The sequence below is a fragment of the Panonychus citri genome, unplaced genomic scaffold (assembly GCF_014898815.1).
Source record: "Panonychus citri isolate SS breed McGregor unplaced genomic scaffold, ASM1489881v1 Contig00072, whole genome shotgun sequence".
Taxonomy (NCBI): domain Eukaryota; kingdom Metazoa; phylum Arthropoda; class Arachnida; order Trombidiformes; family Tetranychidae; genus Panonychus; species Panonychus citri.
This window is the reverse complement of record NW_026515477.1, coordinates 1,293,224-1,309,726: the sequence shown is the minus strand read 5'-3', so window position 1 is coordinate 1,309,726 and position 16,503 is coordinate 1,293,224. Positions and strand designations below refer to the sequence as shown.

Genomic DNA, 16,503 nt, shown 5'->3' with positions numbered 1-16,503 from the left:
TAATTGTTTAAAGAGTAAAAAATATTGCAATTGATTGAAATAATAAGATAATAATAATAATAATATAATAATAATTATGATAATAATCATTACACCGGTTTAAATGTTGGCAGAGATGAACAAAGTTATGGCAAATCAGCAATTAAGACAAATTGTTTGTTGAGGTAATTTAAGAATCAGAAATTAAAGGATTGATTAAAATAGTGATTTAACACTCAGATAGAGAGGTAAATAGAACCATTTTGTTTTGTTTTGTTTTGTTTTTTGGAGGAAACTTATTCGGAGGGTAATACAAAGATGAAATTATAATATAAGACACTTAATTACATTGTAATCATGGTTCTGATTGTGAGGTATTCATGGTTGTGAGTGTCTTGTTGTTCAGTTATCATCATGTTAGTGGTCAAACTTTGTATCAATAACATTTAACAACATTCAATGGGAATTAGTGAACATGAATATGAGTGAAGAGGAAAACAATTGCTAAGAGATTAACAGAGCGAGAAGATTATCTTGATTACTTGTTGACGGTTGACAATTACGATGATAATTTCTTGACCAATGCTAAAACTTTTCCCTTTTGATTTGTTATTTGGCTAATTAATTTTGCTAATTTCTTTTTCCTGAAGTTTTATATCAATTCAATTACGGCACTTTAGGTGAGTTCGGTTGAGTGTATTTTCTTGATTCCAAAGAGTTTTTTTTTCTCGTCCTTTTCGTCTTATTAATGTTCCCTTTCAATCAAGAAACATCATTAACTTTCAAGGTGTAGAGTTGTGGTTCCTGTTGATAACAATTCAGTCATTTCAAATTATAATATAGTTCATTAATTTCCTAATTGAATCACAATTAATTTACGGTTTATCATGATCAGGGAGAGAGATGAGAGAGAAAAAGAGTGAGAGAGAGAGAGAGTGATAGATAATAGGAAGATGGAAGAAGACAAGTTACAAGCATTTTGAGCAATTAGAATACTTAATAATGTTCCTATTATTAACTTTTCTTCGTTAATTAACTAATTAATTAATTGTAACAATTGTTGAGCAAAAATTTAGGTAAGGCATTAAAATAGATTAGAATCGAGAGAAGAAACAAAAAAGAAGTTTTTTCTTTCAAATTTGACTCAAAATGCTGAAACGTATCTTTACACAATTAGAAGTTGATTTGTTTGTTTGTTGTTTCAGAATAAAATCATTTGATTGTAGCGATGATTGGAGATTTACATTAAACAATTAATTGTAAGTTTACATTGTCAACCACTTACAATTTAAATTGAAAACAAAAAGTTGAGGTAGAGCAAAAAATTGACAACATTTTGGGATTTACAATGTTGATTAAATGGTTAATATTGGCAAAAAGAGGCAAGAGAAAAGGTTGTAAACAAATAAAATGGATTTTCCTTTTGTTTCGACGAGAAAAAAAAATAATTAGATTAAAATCGTTAATGATAGTTAATTAGTTTCAATAATTATAACATGAGAAAGGAAGATTAGATCAGAGAAAAGAAAAACAGAAATTTCCAATGAAACATATTCGATAATCTTAGATAATCCTAAACCCTTTTCAATGAGATTTTGTTTTATCTTCGATAAATTTTTGTACAAATAGTTTAGTATATAGAAAACTATTAATAGCTGATTGATTAACAATGGCAATTAAAACTGAACTTTTCATCTCTCTTCATGATTAAATCACTTCAACAATTATCATAACAATCTCGTTTTCTTTTTTACTTCTATCTTCATCTTCCTTTATCAATATTATGGTGTTTTTCATGGTTGATCTTTTCCAAGGAAAATTGTAAAAGAGACCAAAAAGTTTGAGGTAGTTGATTTCATTCAAATATCGATTGTGATATTTTTTTTTCGCAAAGGACGAAGTTGGTTTATAAAATTAGGTCAATTTCGTTGAGGTAGTTTCGTTCCTGTGTGTATATGTGTCTTTGTTTTTGTGTGTCTTTATAAGAGGTTAATATATACTTGATAATCGATGTATTTTCGATGGGTTTTTTTGTTGTTTTTTTTTATCACCAATTGTGTTTTTATGTTTTCGACGATTATCATTTGATAATCTGATCAATTCAAAGTTTACAATCAACAAAACTGAATCAATTGAAGTTGATCAAGTTCCATCCGTATTGAGGTAGTATAACAATAGTTATAATTGAGATGGCACATGTCTCGTTAATCTTTGAGTAAAATGAGGTAGATTTTTTTTTCTTTATGCTTTGAGGTTAAGTGAAATACGTTGTTGTTGTTGTTGTTGTTGTTGTTGTTGTTTGATGATGATGATGATGATTAATGTGTAGGTGAACATCGAAAGTTGCGTCAATTTCAAGGTAAATTGTACCTTTGAATAATTGGATGATAAATTGTTAGAGGTAGTTGAGAGTTGTGGTTAATGATGAGAATAAGAAAAGAGAAACAGTTTTTTTCCATGTAACTCAATCTTGAGGTAGAAGGTTATTTGTCATAGTGGGAAGTCAAATTTACTTTAAATTGTTTTGATTGTGATGTTTTCTTGCTAATTGTTAACTCGTATATTTATCCTTGGATGGAATAGACAAGTTAAAATGGAGAAATTATCAGAGGTAGAAAGTGTTTGTGTGTGTGTGTGTGTGTAAGAGAGACAGAGAGAAAGAGAGAAAGAGAGAGAGAGAGCTAACGATATAATAAGGAGATAGTTTTGTTGATTGTTGATTAATTTTCTCACTGAAAAACTTGATTAAAATGATGAAGATGATTTGATAGATTGACATCCAAATGGGTTAGAGCATTGGTACAGCTAACTGAGTTTGTTTGATCGTTTGAGCACATTGTTGGTACACTAGTTAACCCTTGAGAACTCGAGTTATTTGGATTGACTGTTATATGTCCGAAACAATTAGTTATATAAGCTGGATTCATGAATGGAGTTGGACCCGCTCCTAAACTAAAATAGTGACTGCCGTTGTTAAATAGTGAGGTTGTTTCACATAAAGATGAATGATGTCCCATTGGTGTTGGAGCACCAAAGTGACCATCGTTTATTGAAGAGGCCATTGATCCATTGTGATGATTTGTGTTTCCTGGATAACAAAGATCATGGTGATTATTATTAATGACACCATTTCCATTTACAGTATTACAACCGTTAATTGTACCATTGGTTGAACAATTGTTTAATGAACTTGAAACATTACTATTGCTGCTTCCAGTTCCGTTAACATTTCCACCCGGACCTGGACCTAGAAGCATAATGGATGATGGTTGATCCATAACTGGGCCCAAATTTGATGATGAATAATTGCATGGCGAGAGATTAGCATTATTACCACTGCCATTGGTATTATTATTATTGTTGTTGTTGTTGTTGTGAAGATTGTTATTAACATTAACAATCATACGTCCTGGATGGTGATGGTTAATTGTTGGTGTTCCAGATAAACCATGATGAACTTGACTATGGGTGAAAGTTAATCGTCGATGATGGTGATGGTTTATCGGTGAATTATTGTTGTTATTGGTTGTAGTACCAATTGGAGGTGAAGAAACTGTTATATTTGCTGTCGAAGCTGCTGAAGCTCGAGTATCCTTTTGATGGCTTTTCTTGGCATGACGAACCAAATGATCTTTCCTACCGAAACGTTGTTGACAGAAAGGACAAGCGTAATTACGAACTCCAGTGTGTACAACCAAATGACGTTTAACATCTTTACGGGTGAAAAACATTCTTTCACATTGATCACATTTAAATCGTCTTTCATTAGGTGATCGTTTAGTTTTCCTCATATTTGTTGTAGTAGTAGTATTTGTAACTGTTGTTGTTGATGTTGGTGTTGTTGGTAAAATAGCCGGTGGACCAGAATGTATTGTCCCAGTGGTTGTATTGATTGATGTAGATGACGAATTTGTTTTCCCTTTCATTAACATGTTATGATTGTTACATTCTAAGCCACCGATAACACCAGGTATCCCATTCTCACCAGGAATACCATTGATACCATCTTCTCGACCATTTAGCCCGCGGCAGTTAACATTTAATGTAGTTAAATTAGAGTCTTCGGGACATGTTGCTTGAGTATCATCTTCTTCTTCAAGTTGACGCATATTTAACTCTCAATTAACGATAACTTTATGTATGTGGGACCTATTACTTTGATTTTCTCCCTTAATCAACACAACACAAAAATAAATCAAAAAACGATTAACGTAATTTATATATTATATATAACATATAAATATATATATATATATAAATGCCGAACAAAATAAATCAGGAGAAAGTCCGATGATTGGAGATTTAAAATATAAACGACAGGCAGTGAGAGAGAAACAGTAAATTAACACAATAAACTTGTATCCGAATTTGGGTTCTTGGGTAAAGGCACAATTTCCTATCTAAGCCATAGATGAACTCGATGAGGTAGATATCTGTTGAGAGAGAGAGAGAGAGAGAAACAAAAAGCAGAAGAATTAATTTTCTTTCCAATGGTAAACATCTAAAATATAGTTAATCATCTTTCACCAATTGAGAGTTTCTATTTCTCTAGTGGTTGGAATGAGAGGACAATGACAATCAATCGTATATACAATACAATTTATATATCTGAATAAACAATCAGGTAGCAGAGATAAAAAAAAGGAAAAGGTGATAAAACTGAATAGAAAGTGAAAGTGTTTCTTTTTTTTCTATTACACTAAAAATATAACAACAACAAGAATATAAACATAAACATACAGAAAGAGAATAAGAAAGAGAAAAGGAGAAAGAGAGAGAGAATCAAGTTCACCTTGGAGTCTCTTATTTCAATTGAAATTAATCTAGTTAAGATGAGAGAGAGAGATATTAAGATGTGTAAAAAGAAAATTAAGAACAAACTAAATAAACAGTTACTATGATTAGAAGAAGAAAAAAAGGAGAAGAAGAGTAGAATAGAAGAAAAAAGAAAAATAAAAGAGAATAGAAGAAAAATTGAGAAACGAAAAAAAGAATATTTTTTTGTTCTTTTCTCTTTTTCTTTCTTCACTTAGCAATATAAAAGGTAAATAAGAGATAAATATATGTACAAGAAAACAAGTTAATAAACTTACCAATTAACAATTAAAGTTAATCAAATGGTAACAGGTTTAATTGTGGTTAACATTGACTCCAGATGAAAGGAGAGATGATGATGTTAATTGTTGTTGTTGTTGTTGTTGATGGTAAGTGAGCCTGAGATGGAAGGTGAAAAGAACAGAGATAAAAACATATTAACAAACAAATCAACAAACAATCAACAGAGGGAAGAAAACGATCTACATGTTTATTGGAGATTGACCATCAACAGTAGTAGTAGTTGTTGTAGATAGAGAGAGAGTCTCAAAGTGAGAGATTATTAAGAAACAATAACAATAATTGAGAGAGAGAAATGGAAACTCTCTTTTTCTTTGGTGTGTAACTGAGTTTGTATGGTGAATGTAAGTGTGAGTGTTTATGTAAGTGATGTTTTCTTTTTGGTTGATCTTCACCGTTGATCAACATACATTGAAGAATATCTTAAACTAGATTAGGTTCACAAAGTGGTTTCCACAAAAAAAAATAAGAGAAAAGAGAGAGATGAGAAGATGAGAAGGAGAAAAAGAGAAACTTGGAGAGAGAGAGAGAAGAGAAAAAAGGAGGGAAAAAGAAAAAGGGGAGAAAATGAGTTGAATGTTGAAGAAGAAGAAGAAGAAAATTCAGAAAGAGATGATGAAGAGAAGAGAGAGAGAAAAAAAAGAGAAAATTAAGCGAACGTTGTTGAAGAAGAAGATGATGATGATGATGATAGAATGATGATGATAGTCTAATGAAGAATAAAAATCAATCACAATGGTTCCTCATCAATTCTCTTCTTCTTCAGGCGCTAATCAGTGAAAGGAGAGAGAGAGAGAGAAACATGAGTGAGATTGGAAAACGAAAAGATGAAAACAAAATAGAGAAAAAGATGAACCGAAAAAAAAAGAGAAAATTTTGAAAATTTTTCTTCTCTTATTTTCTCTTCCATCAGAGATTAACATTAACTAGAAACGAGTGTGTGGTATAAACACTTGATTAATTAGGATTAATTACTTAATTACTATTCTCATGTTGTTGTTGTTGCTTGAATTTAGCTAACCAAAGATTAAGGCGAAAGTTTTTCATCTTCATCTTTTTTTTTCGCCTGTTGAATAAACTGATTGTTTAATCATCAACATTTAATCAACATGGATTAAAACAAGAGGCACATTAATTAGTTACCTTTTCTTGGCTTCTCCTTTTATGTTTACCTTCATGTTAATCATTTAGGCCTCATCATCAACGATCAACAATTTAACGGTTTAAATTTGATTCTATTTTGTTATTAATCCATTTTGTTACCTTTGTCACAATTATAATCCCATTGATTTAATAGTTTCTTTTAATCTTATAATCTCCTTTCAATTGTGTAAACATAACGGTTTACATTTCTATCCATTGATAATAACTGTTAATTCAACGACCATTGACTTAAATTGTTCAAGGTTAATCATGATAATCGATGGTAATTTAGATTCGGAAACTTTTTCTTTCGAGAGAAAAGTTTTTCGAGAAAAGTTTCTTTCGTTGTTTTGGTTGTTTCTTAATCTCTTTTTGTTTCGTCGATTAAGTTTTCAGTCTTAATCCACAAGTTAAACCGGTAAAAATGGTTTGAAAGTTAATTTCGATAAACGGTAAACTTGATTAACTTGAGATGATTTTCAATTTAAGATAATTGGTCATGATTAAGGTGATAATCATTGGTAAAAGCCTTTAACAGGTAAATTTAATTTGCTCTCAGGCAAAAATGATAATATTATTAATACAAATCAATGCTAATGTTGATCTTTATCAATCAACATAACCTGTTAACATAATACATGTACAATTTGTACTGACAATTAGGAAAATTGATTTTGTTTTGTTGTCTTCTTTCAACAGGTAGATTAACAATCAAAGGTAATTACAGTTAATTTTTGATACAATCAAAACATGGACAAAGTTTCAATCAATCATGAAACTTTTTTTTTTGGACTTTTGAAAGTTTCGAGAAGTAAAAATCAGAGGTAACCAAGGAAATCTTGGAGAAAACTTGAAATTGATTAAATTTCAAGTTGAAAATTCTGATCAAGACCCTGATTTAGATTGTCATGAGAATGAATTAATTTCTATCATTTCCTGGTTCACCTTCATGATAATCAAGGTTTTCCATTGATTTGAACTTAACTTTCTCCTTTTTGTTTCACTTCACTGTTAATCTCTCAAATTGTTAATCCAAATCATGATCAAAGAATCATTATTATTACTATTAATCGATTAGTGATTAGTAAACAACTTTAAATTAATCAGATAGGAGAGAGAGAGAGAGAGAGATTGATTGCTCTCAATTCATTTAATTTTGTTTACAATCAACGCTAATCATTTTCAATCAATTTACCATTAGGATAATTTAGGAAAACAAATTTACTTGTAAAAATATCTACAACTATATGAGAATGGGAGCAATTAATTAATCAGTTGAAGTTTAATTGTGATAAATAAAAAAGATTAAATTAATCATTGGATTGATTATAATCGATGACCGGTCATGGCCTTGATTGTGATCTAAATATTGGTAAATTGTTACAGTTGAAACGTTGTTACGATTTTCAAGTGAACATACTATGATATTTGTAAATCAGACAATTAATTAATTAATTGATTGATTAAAATCATAGAAGTGGAAAGAGAGATTAATTCATAACAATCAACAAGACTTTTTTTTTCATTTCAATTGTGAACGATCAAAGATCAAGAAGGCGTTGATTGTTTGATCAACAATAACAACGACAAAATTAAATTGATTTTGGGTTATCCACAATTAGCGATATATACAATTAATTTATTAATTGATTGTAACAAAGGAAAACCTAATCAATTTGAGACTAATTTGGTTAACCATTGTCAAAATCAATCACAATCAACAAGGATGTAAAAACAGCCATCCAATTGATTATTTAATTGCTCCAATATGAAAGGTTGATCATAAATTGCATTTGATTTACCTTTGGTTTTGTCTTGATTAGTTTAATCAAGGATTAACTTTATTTAATTGTGGTCTAATTTAACTGGAAAATACAGATTGACCTAAAATGATTACTCTAATTACCACAATTTAATCAGATATTAATAATTGTTTTATAACAATTTACCTCAAATTTGGTGACTTAATTGTTGATTAAATCTATTAACCATTCCTATCAAACAAATCTGTCATTAACAGAGTATTTATATTCACCTTCAAATTAATAAATCAATAAGATGATCGTCAATTAAGTTAATTGTTGTTCTTTGATTGTGAAAATTTAATTTCTCTTACCAATAGTCAATTGATTGTGATACTTGGATAATTGTAACGACCATTGACCTGATCACAATTAACAGGGTCAAAGTTGTTTAACCTTTATAATCAATTTGTATCAATTTGATCAAGGGACAATTGAGTAAATTGTGAACTTGTACAATCAACACAGTTTATTAATCATTTTAATTAAATAAATTAACCCAAAAAATTGAATCAACAGAGGAAGGAAGCATTTGATTGCTTCTGATTGTTCAAATTGTGGTTCCAAGTATTAATCAGTAACAACAATCAACATAATTATTTGGATACTAGGAAGATAATTGAATGAAGAGAAATAGTTACCATGACAATTCATAGGAAATCATAATCATCATGATAATCATCATGAAATTGTTTCCATTGGCAAGGGAAAAACGATCAACATGATTAAAGTTGATTCTGTCTTTAATTAAATCCAAGAGAATCAACAAAAATAAAAATCTTTCCTCAGAGTCAATTGATTGTAAAACAAAAACTAGTCTAATAATTAAAGTAATCAAGTGAATCAATTATTTCAATTACTCTAATTTGATTGTCAATTAGCTGAGATTTGATCAATGGTTTTAACTTGTTTCTTAATTGTTGATTAAGTTCATCGATCTGTAAGGATAATCAAGTTGGGTTAATCCACCAGAATCATAATCATCATGATTACAATGATTGAAGATAATGATGATAATCATGTTGATGATTATAATTGTTGGTTAACCTTGTTGATGATTAATTTGAATTGTTTGGGAATATCTATTATGTATTAATAAGTAAGAAGGAAAAATCAACAATCAACAACGAGAAAAACAAAAACAAAATTAAAAGTAGACAAGAATTAAAAGATTAACAGAAAAAAAATAGAAATTTACTAAACCTCCTCAATTAATTTAACTTTTCTTCAAGATAATTAAAAGTAATTAATTTAACAATATGTTAATTTAACTGGTTTAGATTGATGAGGCTGTAAATTAGCCTCAGGTTTAATCAACAGAATCATCAACCAAATGAAACGAGAGGGACTTAAGGTCAAGAGGTTCCAAAGCAAAGTAGCCCGATAGTTTAACCAATTCAATTTTAATCAACAATCAACAGACAATTTAGTACATAAAATACTTTAAATCAACATAATTCTGGTAATTTTCCGAAATTAACTAATTCTAAGAATCGAGAGTATCATCATCATCATTATTATTATCATCAGAATCAACAATTAACTTCAACAATCTAACCCATTTTAAGATTTTGGTTAATCTTAGTTGATTATTATTATTAACTAAATCTAAAGACAACAATCAGTTAACCAAACAAAATCCTAAATCATTTCATATCAAATGATTAACTTAATTGTATATAACATTTAAAGACGATATTGACTTCGATACGGTTTGGGACAAAATCCGTTGTGACCTAAATTGTACAACTAAATTAATTAAATCTGCTAATTTGTCAGCTGTGTAATATTTAATTGTAATCAACTGAAAGAAGTGAAAACAAAAAATACTAATCATTTACTGGCAATTTAAATTGTTATTTAATTAATTGTTATAAGGCCAAGGCCAATGGATTGCAATGGCCTCGTATATCCGTTGAAACAATTTAGCAACAATTAACTTTATATACATAAATCTAGTTCTATGTAATCAAGTAATCAACAATTAATATACAACAACAAAAGGTGAATTTGATTTGAAACTTTTTTTCCTGTCATCAAGTTAATTATTGATGAAATAATTATCATTCACCAAGATGATAATTAATGTTTAGCTAATGATTAAGGTAAAATATAGACTTACAATTAATAGAGTAAATTAAGAAAGCTATGTGTTAACTAATGATTAAATTTATCAAATTAAATTTAAAATTGAATTGTAAACATTTAATTGTTGATTGATTACATTTCGTGATCAACTAATTCCAATTTTCAAGTTGATATATTTTTTTTTGTTTCACTAATTCATTTAACTAATCAAAATGATAAATAATGAATGAGTTTACCTGTGGCCTTATAATGTTTATTTAATTCATTAAAATGATTTGTCTTCTTTGTCTCTCTCTCATCATCATCATCATCCTTGCCTCCCATTAGATTATCACAATAATTAATATCATCATCATTAAATCCAGTTTACATATGTTGCATAGTTAATTGTAGTCCACCAGGTAATCAGAAATCAAGGGTAAGATTAACATGAAACATTATCATTACCAAGTGAAGGTTATTCACTTATAATCAACAGCTAAATGAAACTAAATTAAATTTAATTGTTGAGTGAAACTTTCTAACCAAAGAAACACACCCGAGGATAATTAAAGTTTTTAAAACAAATCAATTGTAATATAAAAGGAATCAAATTGAATTGGAACAAGAGGAAAATAAGATTGGTCTCATCAATTGGAAATGACCATTGGAATTGAAGAAGATGAGAAGATGATGATGATGATTTAAATTCGAGGAATTAATTAAGATTATCGTTAAAAGAGCTAACATATAAAAGACTCTATGAACACTAATCAAGTTGATTTATGTTACAATTAGTTGAATGGCGATTTTAACTCATAACTAAAATTATTTACGGTGAAATTTTGTATGGAAAAGGAGAGATAAACATTCACCATGTCACTCGAATCGTCGCTCATGGTGTTGCTTTTTCATCTCTCTCTCTCTCTCTCTCTCTCTCTCTTATATTATTATTCAAGGTCAGAATTGGATAGGATTTAATTTCAGATTTATTCTGTTAACTCAATCAATTCTTGATTCAATTCATAAATTACATGGTTTCTTTTTTACTTCTTTCCAAATGCTAATAAATTATACTAATTATTTGTTAACTTGTCCCAAGAATCAATGAGATTTTTCAATGATTCCAAATTCTTACAAACTTTTTTTTTCTTCTCGTAAAATTGAAACAATTTACTCAATCATTCGTTGGAACTTTTAAATTAATCATAATTTATATTTGGAATGATAATTATTCAAATATGTTAATTTAGTTTCGTTGGAAACAAAACCAATTTACTTAAACCATTGAAATTCACATTGAAATTGTTTCTCGGTAAATTTGATTGCGAGTTAATTGTTTGAAAATTCATCCCATTGATACAAGTATTATAATAGGTACAAATAATGATAATGAAGCTTTTGATTGTATCAATTGTGTGTGAACAATTAGCTGATTATTGGCAATGGAATCAATTATTAATGATAATCAGGGGAAACATTGTAATTATAATTATCCTTTTAATTGTCTTGTTACATTGAAATCATTTGATTGTCAACAATTGATTAAGGTAAATGACCATTAGCAGGTGATTCTTAGAGTACTAATTAACTAACAATTAACTGATTATCATTATTAAACTATTACGTTGCTAATCAAGTTAATCAATCAGATATTAGTAAATATGATTATTATTAATAAATAAATGTGAGTGAATTGAAAATCAACAGCAAAAACTAATCATTAATGAATTAAAATTCAATACAATTAAAAGTAAATGAAACAACAATCAGTTGAAAAGTTTGATTAACCTTGAAACTAAATTAGTTACAACAATTAACAACCAGGTAAGTAAAATGAAACAATAAACAAAATCATTGAGATCAAGTTTCTCAATCATTAGCTGATTAATTGTCCTGTATGATTGACTGTATTATATTTTTTAATTAAGACAATTTAATAATAATTATAACTGACAATCAATTGTAATTCATCTTGTCATCATAATCATAATCTTGAGCTTAAGGAAAAAACAAAATTAAAAGTTAAGATTAAAGATGATTATGATTATCGTTTTAAATAATAATAATTATTACTTTTTTTTTCTTCATGTATTCAACTGAATTAGATTAATTTTGATTATCCACGTTCACAATCAAATTAAGTTGAATGGATTAACTAACTAATTATTATTAAATAATATAAAACCTAAAGGTAAATATTATAAATATGATTTGAGGGAAATGAGGGAATCGGAGGGAAAAGGTCAATTCCTGAAGATGATTAAGATCACCGAGCAAATAAGATAATCAACTTAATCAACTTAATCATCCTAATCAACATATCGTTATCATAATCGTTATTATTATTACTATTACAATAAGCATTTATGTTTAATATTGATAACAATTAACTAACAATTACAACCAACTTTCCATAATAAGTAACAATCAAGATCAATATCAAATTCAATTACTCAAGAATATCAATTTAAACTGTAACAATTGATTACTGTAATTAATTGTTGATAATCAGCAATTAATTATATAAATTTAGATATATAAATATTATATATGAATACTAATCGCAATTATCATTAAACTGATGAAATTAAAAGGCTAATATTTAATTACAATCAAATCAACAATTTAATTCAAAGTTCCTGGTGATGAAAACCTGTAAATCAAGGTAAGATATTTGAACCTCATCAAATGATTAGATGAGTCATTTTTTAACTATTAACTATTTCATCATAATAATTAAGCCTAATCCTGATCAATATATTAGTTGATAAGTTAACTAACCAATCAACATTTAACTTTACTCTTGTATTAGTTTGATTGTTTAATTGTTGACAAATTGTATTGATATTAAATCATCAGTGTTATTTTTATTTACCTTTAATATCCCAATTGATTAAAACGATTGCTAATCAATTTAAATTGTTTCAATCATTATCATGATGATGATGGTGGTTAACAATCAATGAAAGTGAATCGTGATCAAATGATATTGATTGGGTAAAATTTGACCGAGAAAATAATGATTAAAGAAACGTATTATTTTGATTAATTGATTGGATATGATTAACAATCAATAATTTGTCTCTCCTTGGCCATTAACAAGATTAGATTTATGTTTAGATTAACTATCATGATTTATATTTATTATATAAAAATTAACTTATAATTATATTGGTTTACAGTTAATTCTGGTTAAATATTCATGATGATCATTTTGATTAATTTAATTAATCATTTGCATTTGACAATCAAATCAAATATTATCCAAGTGTCAATTGTGGAGGATTACAGAATCATGAAAAAGATTCTGGTGAGTGGGTGTAAAGATTGAATAACTCAGTTCAACAAGTCGATAACGAACTTGTCATATCGAAAGAAAAAGTTTTTTTTTCTCTTTCATCCTCGAAACTTTTCACTCGAATCTGTATATCATGATAATCACCATGGATAAAGAATTGATTTGTTTACATAAAATTCATGAATTTCAAATGATTAATATAAGAATTACTTTTTGATTACAAGTTGCAATTGGATTAAAATAATCAACAGTAACAAGAAGAGAGAGAAAGAGAGAGATGGATAAAAAGATCGTCAAACTGAATTAACATGTTAATCTGATTAATACGTAAAAATGTTACGGTAAATTGTCACCTAAAGCAATTGACAATTGATGATAAACAACAACTAAAAACGATAACATAATAATTTAGTAAATAAATGAACTTATAATAGGTACGTTAATATGAGCACGCTTATTGAATGGAGATCATTATAAATGCCTTAAGCTAATGTGTGTTTAGAACTGTCATCAACCTATTCCAAAGCAATAATCTCTCAAAGGTAATTAACGAGAATAAGATAAAGATGAAGATGAAGATGGAGAGAAGAAAAAACTGAAGATGAAGATAAATATGAGGATGAAAATGATGTAGAAAAAAAGTTTTTAAATTCGACAAAGTGTAAGATATTTTGGGAGACATTTTGTTTGTGGTTTCATGAAATGAATCAATTTGACACATTCAAGTGAAAGAGGAGATTCAAGCCAAAAGAAAATGAGTGAGAGAAAGAGAGAGAGAGAGAGAGAGATGATGATGATGATGATAAAAAGATGAAGATGAAGAGAATAAGAAAACGGATCAACTTACCCACTTAATGGTTTAGGTGTTAGGTAAGAAACATGGATTAACGACTAATACATCACCACATAAATCGTATTCAATTTACTATCCATGAGGTTACAGGTTGATTAACAGATGATAGATATTAACACTCACAGTGTAATAAATATAATGAATATCTAAGAAAAAGTCACCAAGATAATCAAGGTAATCGTTGAATGTTGATAAACAACAAATCAACATGAAACTTGTTCATACAATTTAAAAGGTAGAGAATAGGAATATAAGAAAAAAACTGTTCTCAATATCAAGAATAAAGTTAAATTTGTTTCATCTTCTTCTCAATGTCCTGGTCTATCCTCTTCTTCTTGGTGGTTATCGGATAATCCGTTAAAATGATACATGTATTAGTAGCAGTAGTAGTAGTTGGTTTAATCTCATTTAGGGGAAGAGGAAAAAAATTTAGGAAGAGAGTTGGAAGATGATGATGATGATGATAGTGTTGTTGCTGGTGTTGGGTGAAGATGATACAGAAAAGTGATAGAGGAAAAAAAAGATCAACTAAAAAAGAGGGAGATTAACTAATGATGATTATGGTGTCACCATAAATCTCTCGGGATGATCAGTGGTTAGAGAGAAAAGGAGAGCAAGAAAAAAATAGAGAGATAAATAGTGTCGAGATAATCACGGAACTAGAAGTGAACTATTGGTGAATCTATTTTGCATTTATTGGTTGATTATCATGAAGATTATGATCTGTATCATTATTGGAATGATAATCATGGTTAATCAACAAACTGTTAACGTTGATAATTTAAAAAGTAAACATGAAAAAAGGTAAGAAGATGCAAAATGATGAGAGAGTGTGAGTTTCAAGCATCAAATTCAAGTGAGAATTTTTTTTCTCTATGTTAATTTGAGTCTCTCTCTCTCTCTCTCTCTCTCTCTCTCTCTCTCTCTCTCTCTCTCAAGAAGAGACTTCAACTTGTATCTTTGAAATTGTGAAAGTGAATAAATTAACAGAAAGAGAGAAATAGAGAGAGAGAGAGAGTAACCAAGTGAGTTTAATGATGATAATGATGATGATCATTTCATCTTCATCCTCATCCCAAGCATGTGTTTCAATTTTTTCTTTGACTCTTCTCTCTGGTTCTGTGTGATAATAATAACCCAATGATATGAAAAAAAACTCCAACACTCAAGAAGTTGTAATAACAACAAACAACAATCAAGAACAACAGATCGGTCTCTTAACGTTTAAATTATCAGGATGAAAATTGTTACAAGAGAAACAAGAAGGAGAAGGAACATGTTTTCATGCCCTCAGGGTATGAGAAAAATTTTGGAGAAGGCCAAGGTAAGAGAGAGAAAAAAAAATGTTAGGTAAGGGATAAGAGAGATGATGATGAAGAAGAAAAAAAAAATGTATTAATAAACATTGAAAATGGAAGAAGAAAAAAAAATCAACTAACTCCTTGAGTGAATTAATTTTCCTTTTCCTTTGGAATCATTTGGATTCACTAATTTGCTGATTTGTTGATTATTAATTTAATTCTCATTTTTGATTAAATGTTATTCGCCTAATTGTTGATATTTTTCCTCTGTGTGGTTAAGTTTATTTTTCTTAATTCATTGAATGCTAATTAAAGGAAGTGTATATTATTATTATTTAAAAGTTGATTCGGTTTATATTAACAGAAGTCAAGTTGGAAAATTAAATAAATTGTTAACTAAACTTTTCTCTTGTGGGCCTCATAATATAATTTATTAGTTTGATTCTAAGTTTTGATTAACTGCTTCAAGCTTTTACAATTTGATTCCTTTATTTTCCAAGTAATCAACTCGATTGTCAGGATTGAGAAATTAGTGAGGATAACAAAATGTTAAATTGGATAATCATTTAATCAGTTAATCCAATTGCCTGATTGTTATTACAGTTTTAATTTTCAATCATTGTCACAATTTTCACGATATTATTATTATCTATCAATTGAGAGACTATGATGAGATTGATTGTTTTAATTTTCTCTCATTGAAATTAGTTAATTTTTCTAGAATTGTTTTCACCTCCATTTTCAATTGATTAGTTTTTTTTGTTGTTGCAAAAATTGGCAGAAAGTTGTTACTGTTAAGATTTACTGATTGTTTCAATGTTTAAAGTACAAGATGAATTGATTCTGGAAGCGATTCAAGAACAATTAACTCAATGATTTACTGAATTTATCATAATAATAAAGGAAAAGTGAAAGTGATGCTCAACTTTAAATGAGAAAAAT

At 28.4% G+C, this 16,503-nt stretch overlaps 1 protein-coding gene across 4 annotated transcripts; it reads right to left on the bottom strand.

Annotated features, from left to right (window-relative positions):
• Window positions 1–40: 40 nt before the first annotated feature.
• Window positions 41–15,066, bottom strand: LOC128386475 (GATA zinc finger domain-containing protein 14-like). Of its 4 annotated transcripts, XM_053345509.1 has the most exons (3): window positions 14,255–15,066; window positions 5,073–5,193; window positions 41–4,412 (listed from the first exon to the last, which is right to left on the bottom strand). In XM_053345509.1, the coding sequence occupies exon 3, from the start codon at window positions 4,086–4,088 to the stop codon at window positions 2,709–2,711; it is 1,380 nt and encodes a 459-aa protein (XP_053201484.1). In that variant the 5' UTR covers window positions 4,089–4,412; window positions 5,073–5,193; window positions 14,255–15,066; the 3' UTR covers window positions 41–2,708. The 4 variants fall into 4 exon arrangements, with proteins under 4 accessions (XP_053201484.1, XP_053201485.1, XP_053201487.1 ...); XM_053345510.1 differs by lacking the exons at window positions 5,073–5,193; window positions 14,255–15,066 and adding an exon at window positions 4,772–4,963; XM_053345512.1 differs by lacking the exons at window positions 5,073–5,193; window positions 14,255–15,066 and adding an exon at window positions 4,720–4,740.
• Window positions 15,067–16,503: the final 1,437 nt, after the last annotated feature.

Excerpts from the sequence above, each read along its gene's own strand:
- LOC128386475 (XM_053345509.1), bottom strand. The coding sequence starts at position 4,088 with ATGCGTCAACTTGAAGAAGAAGATGATACTCAAGCAACATGTCCCGAA.